Source organism: Pipistrellus hanaki, assembly GCF_964339955.1.
Source record: "Pipistrellus hanaki genome assembly, chromosome: 10".
NCBI lineage: Eukaryota > Metazoa > Chordata > Mammalia > Chiroptera > Vespertilionidae > Pipistrellus > Pipistrellus hanaki.
In genome coordinates this window covers 22,618,021-22,636,884 of record NC_140512.1, presented here as the reverse complement: position 1 = coordinate 22,636,884, position 18,864 = coordinate 22,618,021, and the positions used below count along the sequence as shown (strand labels likewise).

Below are 18,864 nucleotides of genomic sequence, written 5' to 3'. Positions count from 1 at the left end.
TCATTCACTGTTGGTGATGTCAAGTGTTTGTTGTTGTTTTGTGTGTGTGTTTTTCATTTCCATATTTTCCAATGATTCACAGCTATCTTTCACAAGTAGGGTGACTTTGATATCCTGGTTTATTTATAATATTCTTAGTTTACATATCATCATCAATAGAAGGCTCTTTGACTCTCAAACATACCTCATTTGGAAGACAAATTATATGATACCCTGCTTCTGAGGGTTCTTATTTTATGATGTGAATGACAGATTTGGTGTCAAAGACTCTTCATTTCATCGCCAGGAGCTAAAGTTACATGGAAAGTTCTGGACATTTAGTTTTGGGTTGTTGTTTTTTTAACAGTCACTTTTTGGCATCATCTGTGTGTTTCCTCTGAGAAAGGTAGAAGGATATAGGAAGGAGTTAAAGGGAATAAGCAATGACATTGATGACAGAGGATAAACCAAAGCACATTTTGAGAAAACCAAAGGAACTCATTACTCTGGCATGTGACACATTGTCTTGCTAACCTAAGATGAAGGATCACATGTGAAACTGGAGATGAATCTTGGTAGGTAGCTTGTATGCATATAACTGGCATTTGTAACATGTCTTCCTTCACTGATATATGATGGTGTGAATTTTGTATCCTAATGAAATGGGATACATCTTGCATTGCCTCTGTTCCATAACTGATTCAGGACAGGCCCTGTGTAATCTTAGGTAGGATTTAATTTTATGAGAGCAGCCATATATTTGTAATAAAAGTTATACGCATCATATTTACTTTTCCAGAATCCTGCCATTAGATAATACGTGTAAAACTGCTATTTATTTTCTGGTCACTTCAACTCTGGAAGAAAATGAAGAGGATTCTGAAGGTATGGTATATCACGTTTACGACAGCCTTTAGCTCTGCAGCTCAACTGCCTGGCTTTGAAAATATGCAAGTGCCTCGAGAGACCACCCCAGGTTAAAAGTCTCCAAAGACTTCACGGTCACTTTCCTGTTAAATAATGTTTAGAGCTTGTAATCTTTTGTAGACCTTAGAAATCTAATTATTTATAATACCCAGTGACGTTTACATTTTGCTAAATATACTCTGCTTGTAAATGACGATATCATGCTTAAAAAAAATGGGTAGAGCATGCCGAGCTCTCTGTTTGCTTGTATAGAATTCAAAATGTCAGGGTAACCCTGCATTATCTTTTTGTAACAATTACATGATTAAAAAAAAACAAAACAAAACATACCTCTCAAAGAAGTGTCCTTAATGGTTATCATTTCAAATGCAGAAAAAAAAAAATGTAACCATAGTTGAAATTTGTTTATCATGTAGCTCTCAACTCTCAAATCAAATATCTATTTAAGTTTATTGGTATCTCAAAATAATCCTATTCATCCCCATGCCAACGGCTACAGCGTGTTTGGTTTTGTTTTTGAGATTGATTGAGAGTAGATTGTAAAGTTGACCCATTGTGTTAAGCTTATTTACACAAAGCGGTGTCTAGGAAAATAAACTCTCAAAGTGCATAGCTGTTGAACCCTAAGGCATGTCACATCCTGAGTTCCCTGATACCTGCTTTTTGGGGGGGCTGTTGGTTAGAGAATCTCAACTTTACCATAGTTACCTTATCTCAGAGCAAAGTACTTGAAAGCCGAATTATTCCTAAATTCAAGATAACATGTATGATTTGCTTCGAATTGATCTGGAGGATTGCCTCAGCAAAATAAGTAGTTCCAGCACATCTATGAGAGAGAACATTTATTTTTTTTCAGGGCCTTGAAACACCTTTCCCTTAGAAGAGTTGAAAGTCACATTTGTTAGATGTCATCCATATAAAAAGCCATACATGTAAAAAAAAAAAAAAAAGTCAAAACTCTAAAAAATGAAATTTCAGTACTAGATGGTGACACACTGAGGACTTAACATGAATGTGCATTTGTGTAAGGGTGACTCTGGGTGCCTGGGCATTCCAAAGCCCTCCCTGACACAGCATCCATCCTCTTCTGTTCCATATTCTGCAATCGCCCGCCGCCTGCTCTAGGCCAGTTCTCCCTCCGATCCCCCTTCCCCATCAGGAGGGAACTTGCCTCCGGGCTGAGCAGTGACGCGGGGACCGGGAGGGCGGGTGGGAGCAGGGCACGTGCAGCACCGACACTTCCTAGAAACTGCAGGTCCGCTGCGCCCGCCTGAACTTTCCCGGCCACGCCGCCCGCTGACAGCTCCCGGCCCCGCAGGGCGGGTCTGCCCGGCAGCTCCTGGAGGGAAAGGCGCATCTTGTTGTTCATTAGCGGGGTGAGAGGTGAGGGAGGGAGAGCTCGCCGCCCGGCAGGTCGGTGCAGGAGGCGGGCTCGGAGCGGCTGCGGGCGCCGGGGTGGGGGAGAGCTCCCGGGGGGCGTGCGGGGGGCGGTGCGTGTGCCCGGGAGGGGGCTCAGGCGGCACCTCCTGTTCTGCAGAAAGTGGCCCCCACACGGGGTGTCTCTCCGGATCGCCCCCGGGGAGGGGAGCGCAGGGCATGGCTCCGGAGACACGCTCCTCCTCGGAATGTCCTCTTGCTCGGGGCTTATAAACAACTGTCCCGGAGGAAAGAAAGGCTTCCCGTGGCCAAACACCGCCGCCGCCTGACAAATGGCACTGGGGAGCCTTGATGACAAGGCGTGCGGTGTCTGACAAAGCCTCTGCCTCCCTCCCACGCGGGCCCCGGAGGGGAGTCCTGAGTGGAACTCACTCACTCCGCCTGGCACTGAGGATCTGAGGATCGGATCGGATCGGCTCGGAGGTCTGCAGGGCAGCATGGCATGGCCCGGGCAGCGTCTCACCTGGCTCCTCTGGGGCTACCTCCTGGAGCTCTGGACCGGAGCGCACGCCGCGGACACCGCGCAGCCCCGCTTACGCCTGACACATAAAGGTAGGTCACCTCCTTTTCCAGATCCTCTCCGGAAAGAGAAAAAATAACATTCAAGTCCCCAGGTCTCCGGTCTTCCCAGACCCTGAGCATGCATGCACCTGAGCAAGGATTGCAAAAGCGGACTGAGGAGTCTGAGGACCGGTCATGCGTGTGTCACACTTACTTGCCAGAGCCGGGTGGGATGGAAGGGAGGGCAACCATCACGTGCCAACTCACAGAGGTTGTTATTTTTTTTTGCCTTGTAAATAGTAGGTTTTGTAAGTGAGAACTTCCCTCGCCGGCAGACACAACAGGAGGGGGTAGGGATCAGGTTGGGAACAGCCTTCAGGGGCTGAATCCACAGAGTTATCAGTTGGTATCTAAATTCCAGTTTATGGGGAGCAAAGGCGGGGAAGGGCTTCAGAAATAGAGGTGCAACTGGTTTTGTGGTGTGGTGTGGTCCCTCCTGGGGAGAAGAGGAGGAGGAAATTCCTGAGAAGCAAAATGATTTCTTACTCCTGATAGTAAGGTGCTGTCATTAAAATGACGAACAGCTGAAATAAATTAGCTTTCTTGTTGAATTAATTATTAGAATATTGTGTGTGGTGTGTGTGTGTGTGTGTGTGTGTGGCAATAAATAAATAAATAAATCCAGAGTTTATTTGCAATTCTTGTAAACTGATATCCATTGGGAAGTTAAAATGCTGGGGACTATTCATTAGTATCTATTCTTTTTAATGTAAGTTCATACTGCTTACCTGCTGATCTGTCAGAGGGCTTAAATATTTTATTGTGCCACTGTGTCTTTTAAAGCAGCTTTTAGTCATAAATAAATGATCAAAAGATACAGCTTTTGCATCAGGATCAGTAAAAGCCAATCATGAATAGGTTTGGTGATTCCTCCTGTAAAGAAACAAACAAGTCAGCAACAAACAAAACCCACACTCTGAGAAAGTGACTTTGCTGACTTAAAAGAAATTTGGAATACATTTTCAGAAAATAAGTATTTATTATTGCCAACCATTGAGACAGATAATAGATGCAACAGAAGAATTACGTAAGAACCATTTTTCAGTTGTGTAAGCTTTCAAATTGCCTGTTCCCCCTCCCCCCTCCTCTCCCCCTCCTATAGGAAGAACAGAAGCTTGTATTTTTAAAATAAAGGTGTAATGTTTATCAGTAGGAGAAACAAAAAGGAAGGCCTCTCTCAGTTTTAAATGACATGATTGATCTTTTTGTATTTTAATTTTGACTATAGAAATTTCTCATTTTTAGAATAGCTAAAATCTGTGGATTTTTTTTTTTTTTTTTTTAGTTTAAATAAATTTCCTATAACACTCTCCAGTAGGTAATATGAATTTAAGAGACACATTGACACTAAATTTGTAAACTATTTAAAATATAGTGTTTAGCATTAGTATACATCATTTGATTTGGGAAGATGTATCATGGTATGTATCAAAATGCATATTTCTAAGAAGTAATGATCAAATACAGCCATGTGTAGAAATGTGATATGATGGAAAATAAACAAGTAAGGATGTCAGAAAAAAAGCATAATAAATGGATTATTTTCTTTATGTAAACAAGTGGATAAGCTGTCAGTTTTGGCAAGCTACCATTTCTGCTATGCCTGGAATTAACTTCATTATTAGGGTTTTTATTTTTTGATAGATATCAATATGTTTCCAAATAAATCTCATTTTATAATAGTTCATTAGAGGGATAATAATTTGGTCAGAAAATACCAAAACTCTCTAATGCAATGAAATGCTGTGCTTAATGTGGTTATTAGTCTCACCTTCACTAAATCTCTCCTAATCAAAGGAATAACTGTAACTTATTTTGAGTTGTCTTAAATGGTGTGGGAGCAGAACTGCTAGAATCTATGTGTACACCAGACTGAAAACTTACAAGATTTCCTTTTGGCTTTACTGACACTAGCTGACTATGTGCAATATTGTGCTTTTATGCAAAGACAGAAGAAGGTTGCCTGAAAATAGAATTGTTCTCACCTGTGCCATTCCGTTAGCAAAAGGCAGCTGAGAGATCACACTGTAGAAGCAGCAGCAAATGCCTGCTGCCCCACAGGTGCTTCTGTGAGAGCAAAGCCAATGAGCTGTCAGAGCAGGAAGCTGCAGTCCCACCAGTGAAGTATGAAGAGGGCATTTACCTGTCCACACTCCGGAATTCAATGGCCATTTAGCAGTATCTGAAAGCTAAGGGTAGGGTATTTTATAAGCTTTTGCTATCTTAAATGACATAAAAATGGGAACATTTCAGTAGTTGATGAATTAGGTGGTTAATATAAGCAGGTGCACGGGCCTTCAACATAAGAGGCACTAGGTACAAGGAACGTAGCAGCCCCTTTGCACTGCTGCCTGAGCCGCCCGCTGGGGGGTGGCTTACGGGTTAGTTAATCCAAGGATTCACTTCTTGGCTGTGGTCTATGCCACATGCAAGAAGGACAAGCATTTTCCTTGTATCCTTCATTGTCAAGAGGATTTTTGAAACCACAAGCTTAGTGTCTCCTCCCAAAGAGTCATATGCAAAGCTTGACTTAAATTATATAAAAATATATTCAGGGGGAAAAAGCCCAAAAATTCTCTTTTCTCTCTTCTCTACCCATCTCTATCTTTGAAAGTGGCATGTTCTTAAACAGAGCTTGAGAAGAGACCATTGGGATTAAAGGGGGGTGGGGCGGGGGGAGCAAAGAATGGGGGAGACAGGGCAGAAAGTTGTTGGTATCAGCTAATGAAGCATCTTCTACCTTACTTCCCACTGCCCTCTGCCCACAGTGGGATGAAGTTAAATTCCTCCCTCTTCTTACTGCATATACCCTCTACTCAAATCTTCAGTAAATGGGCTAAAATAGGGCAAGGCTAGTGGGTAAAAAGATGAGATATTTACTCTTGTTGGGGCATTGCATATATCTTTTAAAAATATATTTTTTTATTGGTTTCAGAGAGGAAGGGCGAGGGAGAGATATAAACATCAATGATGAGAGAATCTTTGATTGGCTGCCTCCTGCATGCCCCACGCTGAGGATCTAGCCTACAACTTGGGCATGTGCCCTTGACCAGAACCGAACATGAGACCTTTTATAATAGTTTGCAGGCCGCTGCTCTATCCACTGAGCTAAATTGGAGAGGGCCATACATCTTTTAATGCATTTTATAGGTACAAGATAAATGGGGTTAACAAATAAGGACATAGCAAGGATTAACGTGGCAGGTTTTTTTTGTCCTGCTCTGTAAGAATTTTCAGTAAAGATGTGAGATTAATAGCAAGTATTTAAAAAATTATGAATATTTAAACATGATAGCCAACTTTATAGCAAATACCCTACAGAGGCTAATATTGATGTGATTAATACAGATTTATACTATTCTGCCCCAAGAAAAATAGGTATGATCCTCCTGACAAAAGTGAAGGAAGGAGGGAATCAAGAGAGAAAAGTCCTGGTGGACTCAGCCACTTCTCTCTGTTGATGTCTGCTCTCTCCTTATCTTTCCCCATCCTGCATTAATGAGGTTACAGGGAAGACAAAAATAACCTTCCTGATAATGGAGCTCAAAGAAGAAAACAACAAAGGAGCAGAGCCGCGTGTCATAGAAGAAATCCCAATGCACATGGAAAGCCCCAGAAATTCAATCAAGGGCGCTTGGCAGATGGGGCGGGTGTGCAAAGCCCCAATAAGGAACCGCACAATCCCATGAGCCAAGGGAGAATGGCTGCTTAAGCAGAGGATGCTCTCCCAGGATGTTCAATGAACAGATAGCTAAATATAAGGCATGGATATGGCAGGAGATCGTTCCTGAAACATACAGCCATTATAAATGTAGATTTGAGCATCGAATACATATCCATACATATAGAAAGTGTGATAGTGTTAGTGTATGTGGATATTATAAGCCATTAATACAGATTTCTCGTGGTTGAGAGAGCTCAGAATTTGAAGTCAGAGATCTCTACTCTAGCTCAAGTCCTTTCACTTATACTAATAGCAAATGTGCTTCAGCTTCCTTAATTTGAAAACAGGGATAGTGATGATGCTTTCCTTATCTTACCGGGTTTCTGAGAGAATTAAATAGAGCAACGATATCCGTGAAGGCGATTTATAATCTAAAAATTACATTATTAATGTTTCCTGAAGACTGCTATAAACTGAGAAGGTTGAAAAGAAGTGTGTCCTACAGAGGAAAACCTTCGGGAATGGCATGAGTTTGGATATCAATATAGCCTGTGTGGCTCAGTTGGTTCAGCATCGGCCTATGCACCAAGAGGTCACTGGTTGGATTCTCAGTCAGGGCACATGCCTGGTATGTGGGATTGATATTTCTCATAGATGTTTCTGTCTGCCTCTCACTCTCCTTTCCTCTCTCTCTTAAAAAATCAATAACAACTGCAAAGATAATGCTAATATAGAAGACAGAACTTTAGTCTTAATGAGCATAAAATGTATGATTTCTCTTGATAGATGGCATTCACTCCAAATTCCATTTTCCATCCCTTTGACCTCTAGTTATAATTTAGAAGATGATTATATCACCTGTGCATTTTTAAAAAATATGCACTTTATTGTTTGTTTGTTTTTTGTTTTGTTTTTTTTTACAGAGAGGAAGGAAGAGGGATGGACTGTTAGAAACATCCATGAGAGAGAAACATCAATCAGCTGCCTCCTGCACACCTGCTACTGGGGATGTGCCCACAACCAAGGTACATGCATTTGACCAGAATTGAACCTGGGACCTTTCAGTCTGCAGGCCGAGCTCTATCCATTGAGCCAAACTGATTAGGGCTCACCTGTACATTTTTGCAAGATTCACAGCCAATATTTTTTTATTATAAGTGTGCGTAGCCTGGCCGGTGTTGCTCAGTGGTTAAGCATCAACCTATGAATCAGGAGATGACAGTTTGATTCCTGGTTAGGGTACATGCCCAGGTTTAGGGCTCAGTCCCCAGGCGGGGTGTGAAGGAGGCAGCTGATCAATGATTCTTTCTCATCATTGATGTTTCTATCTCCCTCTCCCTCTCACTTCCTCTCTGAAATCAATAAAAATATATATACTTAAAAGTGCATATATTCATTTATTATACATATTTACTTTTTTACTTTATACCATATGTTTTAGAATTTTTTATTTATATGAAAAAATTGAGATATAATTTTAGAAGAGGATATATATATATATATATATATATATATATATATATGTTTTGAACAATCATCCTGAAGGCTCGGCATTTTATATCTAGGGCAAATAAAAAGAGGCAGTGACCGAGCAAGTTTTTCCTGACCGGGCTCATAGTTTTGTCTCTTCAGCCAGTAAGGAGGTAGTATCAACAGTGACATTAGTCACACATCTCTGTGTGGTTAATAAATAAAAACTGGTCATAAGGCATGATTCATAAAGAAGGTAGTGAAAGTAGGACCCAGGAGTAAATATAAACTTTCATGCCCAGATCTCCATTAGGGAGAATCAATGAGAATTAAGTAGCATATTTATTAGAAAACAGCTTTTTGGTGGTTATTTTTGTTTGTTTTTTTGTTTCTTTGTTTTTGTTTTTTAAGCCACTGGGTAAGATGTGGCCTCAGTTCTATGACCTCCTAATAAGGCTCCAAACATCAAACTGGTCATTGCTGGTGAGAAAGATTGGTAACCATTAGCTGATCCAGGTTTATTTTATCAAAACTGTCTACTGGAGTCATCATTGGGAGTTCTTAGTGGGAGAGCATGCAGAGACTTACTCCTTCATCTTTGTGTGTAAAACTAGACCAGGGGTCTTCAAACTACGGCCCGCGGGCCACATGCAGCCCCCAGGGGAGTCTGATCCTGCCCGCCAGGTTTTTTGGGCTGTGAGCGCAGCCAAGGTGTTACAGTAGGAATTAGTAGTTCATATAGTCCGGCCCTCCAGCTCTCTGAGGGACCGTGATCTGGCCCCCACTTTAAAAAGTTTGAGGACCCCTGATAGACTGTGGTTTAGTAGAGGAATTTAGTCTGCAGGAATCCAGAAATGGCACTTTGCATGCATGCCCCATCATACATAGCCCCATAGCGTTAAAGACATAAAATAAAACATAACTGAAATTATACCATTTAAACATTTCCCAAAAGGTGCATAGTTAAGATTAAGATGATTAAGATCATCTTCTTGGTTTCAATAGATAGGGCCAAAAGTGGCTACTAGTCTTTAGTACAACACCTGATACTTTAGAATATTATATAAGTTATACAAAGGGTGATGATTATTTTAATGATGACTTTTTTTTTTTTTGCAGTGTGGTTTTCAATAACATTTGAAGTATAAGATAAACTATAAACATCAGTATTTTTTAATTCTCAGGATAAGGTTGACAGTGATAAGACTGGGTATTTTATAGGCTGGATTTTCTGGACTATGAGTGAAAAGGATATGTTAATACCACAGTTGAACCAAGTGTGACAGTCTCTGATATTGAGAGGACAGAATTCTGTCAAAGAATGTGATGATTTCAAGAACCAAAATGTCTGTGGAATTCATAACTTGATTTCATAGGACCATGGTGGTGGCCAAGGCTATTTGTGTCTCAAGTTTTCATCTACCTTAGTTCTAATGGCTAGTATAGGAGATTCCCACCGAATTGCCCCATCCACTATTAGTATAGGGGGGAAAAGAGAGAGAGAAAAATCCATAATTTGCCTGATATCTGAGGTTTGGAAATGTATTTCCACTTCTATTCCCGGTAACTGAAGTCTCAGCTATCACTGCTCTCTGCTCAAAGATTTAGCTCATAGCCTTAGCAAAGTGCATGTAGAAAATTAGTTTAGGTCCAGGTATTATGTACAAAACACTCTCATATTCTAATTTCAGTGCCTAAAAACTCTAGACTTTGAATGAGACATATCTAATGTGAATCTTGCTTCTGGCTGTATGACCTGGGCAAGTTACTTCTCTTTCCAGAGTGTAAAGTTCTAATCTTTAAAATGTGGTAATACATAACTTGCAGCACCCTGAAAGGTTTAAATGAGATAATGCAAATTACAGCGGAAAAAAGTTAACCCTTCAGAAGCTTTTCTTAAGATACTCAATGAATCATAAGAGGTTTGGAGAGAATTGGCCTACTCTGCTTTTCTTTTTTTAGTTAGAAAGCAATAAGGAGTTAATTATTAATTTACAACTTAAGGGAAGATCCTTAATCATCCCTTGTTGTTGTTTTTACTTTGAAAGCAAATATTTTTCTTTTATGAAATCCAGCTCTTAATGGAATAGCTAACTAGAAAGCAGAAGGGATGTTGGCATCTCTGTTGACTGTAAGTTACTGTAGAATTTTGTTGATAATTTAAGGAGAGGTAGAACTGGATGGAACCTTGGAGGCAGCAGACCCCAAATCACAAAGTAAACAAGTTCCTAACAAAGGTGATTGTAGACCCGGCTCTGTGAAGCACAAAAGAACTAACATTACTAAGGCCAGAGCACACTGTAAAAAGTTAAACTACCCAGAGGCCTACTAACAGTGACTGACCCAGCATGGTGCTTGCTTTGAAAGAGAAAGGGCGCTTTCTGCTCTACCGCCCCCTAGACAAACAGGTGAGACGCCTGGTGCAGGGCCCAGCTCCTGACACTTAGTAGGAGTTCAGTCCATGCTGTGAAGTGGGTATATGACTAAAACAAATGATTTAGAGCAGTGTCTTTAAAGGGAAATCCGATGGGATGGAGTGAGGAATACCAAGGGAACTAAGGAATCCCAAACAACTATTTATGGCTCCTTTGGTACAACACGCTTTAGAAGAAAGGCCAGGGCTCTCTCTCCGCCTATTCACCATCAGGCCCCTCAGTGCTCCATTGTTGCGAAGCAGCAGGGGCCTCCAGACATCCTCCCAAACTCACCAGCCATATTCTCCCAGCTGTAATCAGTGCTCTTTTGTTGTGGTCGCTGTTAAATCTACTCCCTCTGCCCCCCCAGCTTTTCAAGACTTTTATTTTTTCTAAAAGTTTTAGGTTCACAGCAAAATCAAGAGGAAGAAACAAAGATTTCCCAAAGCCTCCTGCCCTCACACATGCATAGCCTTCCTATTATCACCGGCCCCCACCAAAGTGATACCTTCGTTACAATGGAGGAACGGACACTGACACACCTTAATCACCCACAGTCCATAGTTTGTCTTAGGTTTTAGCCTCCATGTTGTACATTCCATCAATTCGGACAAATACATAATGACATGTACCCATGTTGGTGGTATCATACAGAGCATTTTTACTGCCCTTTTAAAAAGCCTCTAAGCTCCATCCATTTAGCACCGACCACCAACCCTGACATTGACTGCTCCAAATCTACTTTTTGATGCACTTGTTCCTGGGTGCTGACCACACACATCCGCTTCCCTTTTTTTCTCATTGCCTCATTCTTTGATTACCTACCTGTGTTGTCACCACCCTCTTCCACCCTTTTTCCCCTCCCTGACTTTCATTTCCAGATAGGTATTTTTTTCTACCCCATCTTAAACCAGAAAAGGAAAGAAAACATATTGTCAGCGAGTGATATGTATTTATTGGTCCTTCAATATTTTATATTTTTTTGTTGTATGATTCAATGAATAGAACATTTGATGTTTAAACTGTACTTGTACTCATTAGTCATTCAAAATTTGTTGAATGTCATGACTTGGGAAATGAAGTGCTAAAATGAAGAGCTGACTAGCCCCCTGGCTCTTGTCCTCTGTCTGGCCTATGGGTCTAGCTCGAAGCTGGTGCTCTCAGGCACCATGGGCCTGTGGGAAAAGGCAGAGGGCAGGAATTGGGGTCCTGACCAGGAGGGAGCAGTGTCTGCCATCCATTCTATGGCTGTACTTGAGTTAACCTGGAATATTATTTATGTGAACCTGTCTACTTCTATGCAGTTTTTTTTTTTCTTTTCCTGAGTTTTGAGTTTTAATTCATTGAAACCAAAATGAAAAGGTGTTTTTATTCAGAGGCCAGAGGAGAAGAATAGCATCCTTAAGGCTAAGTCACAGTGGCGAGTGTAGGTGATTGGACCCATTTCAGAACCAGCAAAGAACCAGCAGCAAAGAGAATGGGAATAAAAGAGGGAGAAAATAGAGGTCATCTGGGGATGCTGTCTCCTTCCTGACCAGCTCCCTCCCAGGAAATAATGGGAACTGAGGAGGGCTTTAAATTCAAAGCCCAAGATACACTGTGGAACTGCAGTCAAAGAGGCTGACAACATTTCAGGGTAGCTATTTATGCCTCCTGATTGCTTTTTTCCGAACCCTGAGTCAAAAAGTTTATTATGGATGATGTGATTTCTGAGATCCTTTCAATTCTAGAAAAGTGGGACTCTTTTCCTCTCCTTACCAGACCTCCCAGTGTGACTAATTTGTCCAAAACACTTCTGGAAATTTTATTAGCATGTTCTAGTGGAAAGAGTGTGGGCACACAATTTAAAAATCCTGGTTTGAATCCACAGCGTCTCCTATTTTATGCTGTATTTTTCTTGCTAAATCATTGAACTTTAGAGGCTAATGAACACTGGCTTTCTATCTCGCGTGATGGTTGCAGAAAACTTAGCTGTAACATAGAAATGTATGATATTGTGTTGGCTTATAATATTCTCTAATTGATGTGATAGTCTTTAAATATATTTTAAGATCCTTGAGGGCAAGGATTGTATTTTTGGCAAGATCCTGTGGACGGAATATAACGACTTATTCAGATCATTCCTAAAGCCTATAATTAAGGGTGGGTGTTTAATATCTTCTTAATAAAAGCCAAACAAAACTTTTTGTTTTTGGATTCTGTGGTATGGTCAAAATGACAAAATTATAAAGGCTTACTTTACTTTTTCAGAGGTAGAACTACTGCTATATAAGACACCTGAGGAAAGGCTGAGTAGAATTTCATTGCAGAGGAGATGATGTTGTTGATGATTTTTTCTGGTCGTCTTCAAACTAGGAACAGAGAGGAGATAGAAGCCGGGGTTAAACCAGTGCCCTACAAAGTGGCCAGCCCGGCCTATCCTGGAAGCTGCTGGATCAGGCCTATTGAATCAGTGATCCTGGGGCTGCTTCTCACAAGCCCTGCAGGTGCTTCTTAATGCACCTCTGCATGAGAAATGCTGGGCTAAGTGTTTGAAATGATGCTACAAAGGAAGCTTCACTTTTATATTACTTTTCCCCCCCACATTTTTTCCCTTTAGTTCCATCTCCCAGGTGAAGGGTATGATTTATTCAAGTTTCCAAATGACAGCCTTGGTCTTAATAAGTATACTTAAATTCATAAATATCTATTATATCATTCTATGCCTATTATTTTTATGCTAGAGGCCTAGTGCATGAATTCATGCACAGGTGGGGTCCAGCCAGCCTGCCCCAATGGGGACCCATAAGGCCGGACCCGCAGGAGGGAGGGACCACGGGCAGTTGGCCGGCCGACCCCAACCACGATTGGGATGGTGGGGCCAATCGGGACCTGTATCAGGCTGGTTGGCTGCTGCAGGGCTTGTCATAGCCACCAGTCATTATGGTCGTTTCTCTGTTCTGATCTCTTGGCTTTTAAATACTAGTATATAGATTAGATAAGATATTTATACATTATTATTGATCATTTCACATACAAATTTAATCTGTTTTTAATTATTGATGATATAAGGTGTCACACATTGTACTACCATTGGGTTCAGATGAGAAAACATCTAATACTGGTTGACTGTGAAAAAACGTTTTGTAACATTTCAGAATGCCTTCATCTCTCAACTCTGAAAAGTTTTCTTGAACTAGGAGTGAAAGTAGGTCCACTTCATTTACTTGCTATTCATCCTGATCTTTTTCTTCAGGGATTTGGAAGCATCTGTGTATTTTTGAAACATATTTATTTATTCAGTCACTCATCTATTCTGTGATTATTAGTTGAGCTTTTTCAAAGTTTCCTAAATGTAATGTGTATACTGGGTAGAATCCTGGCGCAGTAAAAAGATGTTAGGGTGAAAACTAAAGAACTCTGAGTAAAATATGTGTTTTAATACATGAATAATAATGTATTAGTATTGGCTTATTAACTTGAAAAATATACTATATTAATGTAAGCTATTAATATAGAGGAGACAAAGTGTGGGCATATGGGAACTCTTTGCAGTATTTTTACAATCTTTATGTAAATCCCTAACTATTCAAATTAAGAAGTTTATTAAAAAACTAGAGGCCTCGTGCACAAATTCATGCATGGCTGGGGTCCAGCCAGCCCTCCCCAATTGGCCCTATCGGGCCAGGCTGGTGGGGGCAGGGGCCTTGAGTGGTTGGCCAGCTAGCCCTGCCCCCTGGTCAAACTCCCAGTTGAACACAGTGTCAAATTTCCAGTCTATGGCACAATTTGCATATTAGCCTTTTATTATATAGGATATAAAACACACACACACACACACACATACACACACACACACACACACACACACACACACACACACACACCCCACCTCTGCCCAAACCATTTTTCCCAAGAAGCTTAAGGTCTAGTTGTGAAAAGAGACAATTCATGATAAAGCAGGACTTTTTTTATAGTAAAAGTTAACACTAAGTGCTATGGAAACATGGAGTTGGGAATTGAAGGAAAACCAGAGCTCAGTCTTGGAGATGAGTAGGAGGAGACTGGGCAAGAATCAATGAGCAAATTGTCTATATGTCTTATTCTGTCTTGCTTCTATTCCTACCATCCTCCCTCCGCCATTCCACTGTACGTGATGATGGAATTCACTGTGTACTACTTGAAATACACTTACCCTTGGATATTTAATTAACTGGATACCCATGTTCATAGCTCACTGCACACTATAGTACCACAAATGCTCTTTATTTATGCTAAATTAAATTATCCCCATTTATACACGTGTTTAAGGAATTCTCACTTTGTATAAGTAATATATCATTAAAGTAAATTCAGAACTAGATTTGGAAATTTTTGAAGGCAAGTATATTGTTAAATCCTTAGAATCTAATAAATTTTAGAAACTTAATAAATTTATATTATCTGTTGAATTTAAGGTATACAATTTAATGGTCACTAGCCACATTGATATTATCAATCTTAACATTTTTTTTTTTTTGTCAAATGCTACATATAAAAGATTCTGAGTAAAGATCTCAGAAAATGAGGGTAAAAATTAAGGAACTCTGAGTAAAATAGGGGCTGAGGGAGCATGCAAAAGTCAGGAGCAAGGCTGAGAAGATTTTTCTTCTGCTCCTGCTCCAAATGTTAGGCCCTAGTTTAGCTTTAGGGCTTCTCTTACAAAAGCTCTGAATAGAAGTCCAGAACTGCTTTAAAATTATTCAGAAAATATTCATATTTTACTGAAAGATATAGTTTGAGTTTTTGACAAAGGGTGCTTTGAGTTTATCTGGGCCAGTACATAGTCAGTATCACATTTCAATCATCTTTTCTTCCCATTTGCTCCAGTTGTGATCTCTTAAGTGTCCAAGGTAGCATCGCATTCATTTCTAGAATGATGAACTGAAGAAAGACAAACAATTGATGCATTTAATTGGTGGCAAAGCAGAAAGCAAAGGCAGGACTAGGAGAGTGTAATAACTTACCCAAAACCTTTGTTTTAGAGGAATGCTTTCAATGGCCAAAACAAGACTGTTTTTTTATTTTATCAGTTTGTCCCTTTGTAAATGTTGTTTTATGAATAATTTGAATTTGTTTTATGAGTAATTTGACTATGTTTTATGAATAATTTGACTAATTTGTTTTGTGTCTTTATCATTTTAACTGCATAGCTGTAGGTAATAATGTAGTGAGAAGAACAAATAATGGTTACCAGTTTTATCATTATAATTTATGAAAGGTATTTTTAATTTATTTTCTAAGATAAGTCAATTGAGAAAGAACCAATGAATATTTTCTTAATAAGATTTTTTTAAACTATAAATATTATAAAATTGACTCTATATTTTGAAATGTTGTATCCTTGAGTGTTTTTTTGTTTGTTTGTTTGTTTGTTTTTTTAGCACCATAAGGATTAATCAAATATCCTTGGCCAGTGTTGCTCACTCAGTGGTGAGAGTGTCACTCTGTACATCAAGGGCCTCTGGTTTGATTCCCAGTCCAGGGCACGTACCTGGGTTGCAGGTTTAATCCCCAGCCCTGATCAGTGTGTATGCAGGAGATAACCAATTGATACATCTTTCTCACATCAATGTTTCTCTCTCTCTCTCTGTCCCCGTCCCGCTTTCCACCCTATCTTCCACACTCTGTAAAACAAAATCAATGGGGAAAATATCCACAGGTGAAGATGAACTATATACTATCCAATAAAAGAGTAATATGCAAATTGACCATACATCGGCTACTCCCAAAAGCCTTGCCCACCAGCCAATCAGGAGTGAGTATGTAAATTAACCCAACCAAGATGGCTGTGGCTACAGAGAATAGGAGGCTTGGGTTGCCCTGGCAATGGAGGGAGCCAAGGTTCCTGCACACCCTGGCTGGTCCAGGCCTTCACTGAAGGGTACAAAGTTTCAACTATAGAAGATAAATGAATCCCAATAAAAATGGTTGTGGCTGCGGCTATGGAGGGAGCAGCAGGATTGCGTTTCCCCAGCTATGGAAGAAGCTAAATTCCTGGCCTGCCCTGGCCTCCACTGAAGGCTACAAAGTTTCAATTATAGAAGATAAATAAATATCAGTTACCAGGGCCTCTGCTTGGGTTACCAGGGTGTGTGGCTGGCCTGCAAACCACCATAGACCCCTCGCTCAAGCCACCCCATGTCCCAAGGGAACCCCCATTCTGATCCGGGACACCCTTAGGGGCAAACCAGCCGGCCCCCACCCATGCACCAAGCTTCTATTCTATCTAATAAAAGAGAAATATGCAGATTGACCATCACTCCAACACACAAGATGGCTGCCCCCATGTGGTCAAAGTAGGCTGCCCCCATGTGGACACAAGATAGCCACCACAAGATGGCCAACAGGAGATGGTAGTTGGGAGGGACCAGGCCTGCAAGGGAGGGCAGTTGTGGGTGATCAAGCCTTCAGGGGAGGGCAGTTAGGGGTGACCAGGCTGGCAGAGGAGGGAAATTGGGAACAAATAGGCTGGCAGGGGAGCAGTTAGACATCAATCAGGCTGGCATGGGAGTGGTTAGGAGGTGATTACACTGGCAGGCAGAAGCGATTAGGGGCAATGAGGAAGGCAGGTTGGCAAGCAAATGGGAGCCAGCAGTCCTGGATTGTGTGAGGGATGTCTGACTGCCTGTTTAGGCCCAAATGGGCAGTCAGATATCCCTTGAGGGGTCCAAGATTAGAGAGGGTGCAGGCTGGGCTGAGGGACACCCCCTCCCTCCCTCTGTGCACCAATTTCATGCATCAGACTCTAGTATATTTATAAAACACTTAACATAAAAGAGGAAATTAATGGATATAAACAGAAATGTGAAAAATAAAGTTATTTTAGGAGAATGCACACATTTGTCACTGTCCCTTACTATTATAAGGAGTAAATAAACATGAAAATGGGGAAAATTTGATTATTTTTATGAACTAAAATCAGGAAGTCTACATAAATATGTAAAATATATGATCAATTTGATAATTCTGAAAAGACAACGACAATTTATTTAAAAAAATGGGAAAACTAATGAAAATAAAAATGATTTATTTGGAAATAGTTGTATCATTAATGATAAAAATTATATACCTTATATTTCCTTATCAAAAGCAAAAAAAATGGAAAAAAGAAATTTCAAATTTGGAATCATCACAGTGCATAAAATATTACACACATTTCTGATCAGATGAATGATACATAATTGCTAGAATGAGTACTAGAATATAGAACTTGCTGGCAGTTTTAGGGTCTGCATAAACTTGAGTTAACCATATGTTGTGTTCTTAGAATAGCCATACCACCCATGTTTAAAGTTTAAACCAAAAGAAAAAAAATATATTTTTTCAAAGTTAAATAATTTTAGTATTTTATGTACTTAGTTATCCAGAAAATTGCATCTTCCCAACAGCAAGGGAATAGAAAATGTTTCCTTTGCACTTGTCCAGAATGAAGAAAGAGAAAAGAGAAGATAGGATTATTAAATACTGGAATGGATTTTATAAGCCACCAAAAAATATCAGTTTTGTAAAAAAATTCCTCACCACCGGAGGAATTGTTTTATTTTATTATCTTATTTTTCAGGGCGAGAGAAACATCAATAGGTTGCCTCAACTGCAGTGCTCAGTCCCCAACCTAGATATGTGCCCTGACCAGGAATTGAACCTGCAACCTTTTAATGTATGGAACGATGCTTCAAACACCTGAACCACCAGCCAGGGCAAAAATATTCATTTTTTACTATACTATTACAGTTATGAGAAGTTCATGTTTAAACTTCAATACATTAATTTTCTTTAGCTTCCTAGTAATTTCTCAAAGTAAAATTCCCTTGTAATGACTTATAGATAACCATAGAAGAAAAATATTACCATTAAGTCAATTATGCCTACAATTAAAAGAATGTGATTATATATTTGCCGTTATGTCTCTCAGAAATAAGACAAAAGTTATGTACTGGGCACTGCTTTTGACAGATTTTTTGCCAAATGTTTTTTGTTTTGTTTTGTTTTGTTTTTAACTTACTCCAAAATATGGATGCCCCAAACTGAAATCCGATTTATTGTAGAACAGCAGAAGAATTTTTTTCTATCAGGAATATAAAAAGAGAAGTACTTAAGACTTAAAAATCTGTGATATTGGACAAGAATAAGAATGAAAAATACAATTAAGGAATTGATACCAAGGAGCAAGTCTACATGCAAATAAGGTAGCAGCCACTCAGAAACACATTAGATGCCTTTTGTAACCCTAGTCTTAGGGGATGTAAAAATAGAATCCTAGGATTTTACTATATCCGGTTACGTTGTGAACATATAATTATGTTTACTAGGCATTTCCATTTCTATCTCAGTGAATATCTTATAGCAGAAATATATATATTTTAGACTAGCTATGCCATTTGTCCTTTCAGT

At 39.9% G+C, this 18,864-nt stretch overlaps 1 protein-coding gene across 1 annotated transcript in view; it reads left to right on the top strand.

Annotated features, from left to right (window-relative positions):
• The first annotated feature begins 2,273 nt into the window (after window positions 1-2,273).
• The window catches only part of SEMA3E (semaphorin 3E), a 210,300-nt gene continuing 193,709 nt past the window's right edge, over window positions 2,274-18,864 (top strand). Inside the window, exon 1 of the mRNA XM_084897240.1 lies at window positions 2,274-2,895. Within this exon, the coding sequence (XP_084753366.1) occupies window positions 2,781-2,895 (115 nt within the window). The 5' untranslated portion in view covers window positions 2,274-2,780. The remainder of the gene's footprint in view (window positions 2,896-18,864) is intronic.